Source organism: Lathyrus oleraceus, chromosome 6 (assembly GCF_024323335.1).
Source record: "Lathyrus oleraceus cultivar Zhongwan6 chromosome 6, CAAS_Psat_ZW6_1.0, whole genome shotgun sequence".
NCBI lineage: Eukaryota > Viridiplantae > Streptophyta > Magnoliopsida > Fabales > Fabaceae > Lathyrus > Lathyrus oleraceus.
Genome location: NC_066584.1, coordinates 502,893,572 through 502,897,407, shown reverse-complemented (window position 1 = coordinate 502,897,407; position 3,836 = coordinate 502,893,572). Strand labels below are relative to the sequence as shown.

Genomic DNA, 3,836 nt, shown 5'->3' with positions numbered 1-3,836 from the left:
CTAAGTGTAAGTTTAAGGTCATGGTATGGAGTGTGAGCATGAGCTCGCGGTCCCTTAGGTTAATCACAACTCTTAAGCATTATGTAAATGTAATATACATATTATGCAGTTTCAGTTTATGGTTAAATATATAGTAAATCGTAAGAGTAGTTGAAGTTTTCGAGATATTATTATCCAAAACGAATGAATAACTTTAGGAAAGTAGTTATGGTTTTATACGCCATCTTGGATCATGCAATATATGCTCCTCCCATCATCACCAACTCATCTTAATATATCTTAATCTCTCTACCTCATTTCTCGTTTCTCTTCCCTAACAAACTTACACATTCTTAATTTATAAACCAAATTTATTATTTATTCTCTCTCTCTCATTCACCCTCTACACTTCACCTACCATAATAACAGCCTCCTACACTCCAATATATATGCATATAAAAAAGATATTCTTGTGATTATTAGTTGCATCATGCTTATAAGACATTGATATAAGCTACTTTGTTTCTAGTTCATTTTCTGACATAGGTTTTTTCTCATAAGTTTATCATTATGTATACATATGATCCAAATTCTGTGATGATATGGTGATGCAGTTAACTGTTGCTATCAACTACTAAGTTTTTGTTTTTTTTTTCTTCAATTTTTCTTTTACTTTTCTTGCTTTGTTGTCAAAGAAATTCAAGAAGAAAGAAACTCATCTAAGGAATCAAAGAAGATATTCTTCTGCTTTATTTTGCATGGTTGCATGTGAGTATTATAAAATGCATATTCTAATAGTACACACAATATTATCACATGATGTATGATTTTGATATCTAACAAATTTTAGAATGGTACTATTGAAGTGTGACATGAACAATTTCATCATGCAAAACTTTAGTGAGAGATTAAGACCTCTTGTTGGTTTGAATGGTTGGGACTATTGTGTTTACTGGAAATTAAGTGAAGATCAAAGGTTAATTACATACATTACATGACTAATCATTCCATTTTTTTCTTGTATATATCTTGTAATTAGAGTTAATTGTGATGTGAATTTGTTGGTTTTTATATATATAGGTTTCTTGAATGGTTGGGATGTTGTTGTGGTGGAAGTGAAAGCAATCAAAACTGCGGCGGAGAAGAACATATTTTCGCTATCTCTTCTTGTAGGGATACAATGTTTTCGCATCCAAGAACAAACTCTTGTGATCTTCTTTCACAACTTAACACTTCCATTACTACCGATTCAGGGTATATGTTTGTTTTTAGGGTTTACGGTTTAGGGTTTATCGTTCTTTTATACCTTGAATTAATTTCGATCTTTATTCAATACTACAATGTTGTTTAATCTCTTCTTGATTAGGATTCATGCACAAACTCTATTAACAAATCAACCTAGCTGGTTGAACTATCCTAACACCTTGGATCCAAACACTTTACAAGTAAGTTTATTAGTGAATTTTGAATCTCATTTTTTATCTTCAATGATATTTGATATTGAGTACTAATCGTGTAGGAAACAATTAATGGGACACATGTTTTGATTCCAGTGCCTGGTGGACTAGTTGAGCTCTTTGTAACTAAACAAGTAATGTCCCTTTTGGTCATTTACATCTTTGAACAAAGACGTGTTCGGTGTTTGAGACGTGTCACTTTCTGACGTTAACATGACACTGACACATTGATTAAATGACTTTTTTTTTGTGTGTGTGTGTAAATAACAGGTTGGTGAAGATCAGCAGGTGATAGATTTCATCACATCTCAATGCATTGTCATGGTTGATCAAGAAGGGATGATGAACAACTCAATTGGGTTCAATTCAATGAGCAACATGCAATCGAATCAAGTTATAGTGGACGAAATCGATGGAGATAAAACAAACAATCATTTTCATCCATCAGAGCCATTGAATCTTCAGCACGACATGTCTGTGATGAACTTCATGCAACAGTTCAATTACAATTACAATTACAATCAGCAACAAAACCGAATCAAAAACGACGAAACAACGTTTTCCGAAGAATACCACGGCTCGTTCCTTCATGATCAAGAAAACAACAACAACAACAATAACAGCAGCATTCTCAAATCCAACACAGAAGAGGAACATGATAACAAAAGCTTGATGACAGATAATAATCAGTATATGTTTGTTGATCCATTAGACTCGAAAAGAAAACACGAACAAGTTGTTGGTAGATCGGATTCCATGTCGGATTGCAGTGATCAGAATGAAGAAGAGGAAGACGGGAAATTCAGAAGAAGAAACGGAAAAGGAAACCAATCAAAGAACCTTGTCGCGGAGAGAAAAAGAAGGAAGAAACTGAATGATAGGTTATATAACCTTCGCTCGTTGGTTCCGAGAATCTCAAAGCTCGATAGAGCTTCAATTCTCGGTGATGCTATTGAGTTTGTGAAGGATTTGCAGAAGCAAGTGAAAGAGCTTCAAGATGAACTTGAGGAAAATTCAGACACAGGAACTGAAAGTAACTGCATTGTTAATGGAAATAATAATCAATACATTGGTGGTGTTCAAGCTCAACTAGATAATAACAATAATAATAACAGTAATGTTCCAAAAGAAGAACATGGCTTTCATGTTGGAAATGGCTATGTTTCAAAACAAAAGCATGAAGATGTAGGAACTGTTACTGACAAACAGACACAACAAATGGAGGTATATACCTAACAACCTATCTTATAAAAACAATTCCATAACAACTACAATGAATTCTGGTATTGTTTTTTCTGTAACACCGACACCTCTGAAAACAGATTTGTCTGTATATGTATCTGTGTCATGTGTCAGAGCTGACACCAACACAAAACTGACACTTGTGATTATGTGTCTGTGTGTCCTAGCTTCATAGATTTGTTTTGTTTGTCGTTCCTATATCTTTATATTAGAGATGACTTATAGTGCAAGAAATGAATATTGCAGCCGCAAGTGGAAGTGGCGCGGATAGACGGGAATGAGTATTTTCTGAAGGTATTCTGTGAGCATAGGCCTGGTGGATTTGTAAGATTGATGGAAGCATTCAACACTTTAGGAATGGATGTAGTACATGCCACAGTAACCAGCCATAAGGGTCTTGTGTCAAATGTTTTCAAAGTGGAGGTAAACATAATTTCTCTTCAAAACATAAGAACTTTACTAATCCATGATTAAATAAATAGCATAGTATTGAATTTATGGTTATGAGCAGAAAAAGGAGAGTGAAATAATTGAGGCTGAAGATGTAAGAGATTCATTGATAGAGCTGACAAGGAACAGATCTGCATGTTGGAGTGATGAGATGACAGCAACATCATCTGAGAATGGTGTTATCAGTAAGGACCAACATGATCACCAGATTAATGCTGCATATCATACACACCAATTTCATAGTTAAAGTTTCCATAATTACTCTTAATTTTTTTCATTTATTAAGCTTTTATTTTTTTAAATTGTTGAATCCTTACTTTGTTAAGCACAATGGAAATAATTGAAGAGGTTGTTGCCAACCTATGCATTTTGTGCACAATTTTGTTTTTTGTTTAATTTCTCTATGATGGATTTCAATTCATGTGATTTGTGTTCACCTAACTCAAAATACTAAGTATATCATCAAAAACACAAACTCCATACTTAGGCTTCTTCAAGAAGTGTTAGGGGGATTCTAAGAGATGATGTAGTAAAAACCTAACAACCCTCATAAAATTGGAGAATACAGGTCCACATGTTTAGTGGAAAGCTTGTATAAAATCATAGCTAATGTCTTGGCAGCAAGATTGAAGATTGAAGAATACAGGTCCACATGTTTAGTGTAATGTACTCTTGTACCATTAATCATAATAACAAACTTTTCTTGCT

The 3,836-nt window shown here is 33.8% G+C and overlaps 1 protein-coding gene across 2 annotated transcripts; it reads left to right on the top strand.

The window, feature by feature from the left end:
- Positions 1–463: 463 nt before the first annotated feature.
- Positions 464–3,461, top strand: LOC127097943 (transcription factor ABORTED MICROSPORES). Of its 2 annotated transcripts, XM_051036440.1 has the most exons (8): positions 464–747; positions 846–955; positions 1,060–1,233; positions 1,346–1,424; positions 1,499–1,570; positions 1,707–2,660; positions 2,925–3,101; positions 3,190–3,460. In XM_051036440.1, the coding sequence occupies exons 2-8, from the start codon at positions 852–854 to the stop codon at positions 3,373–3,375; spliced, it is 1,746 nt and encodes a 581-aa protein (XP_050892397.1). In that variant the 5' UTR covers positions 464–747; positions 846–851; the 3' UTR covers positions 3,376–3,460. The 2 variants fall into 2 exon arrangements, with proteins under 2 accessions (XP_050892397.1, XP_050892396.1); XM_051036439.1 differs by lacking the exon at positions 464–747 and having other exon boundaries at positions 763–955; positions 3,190–3,461.
- Positions 3,462–3,836: the final 375 nt, after the last annotated feature.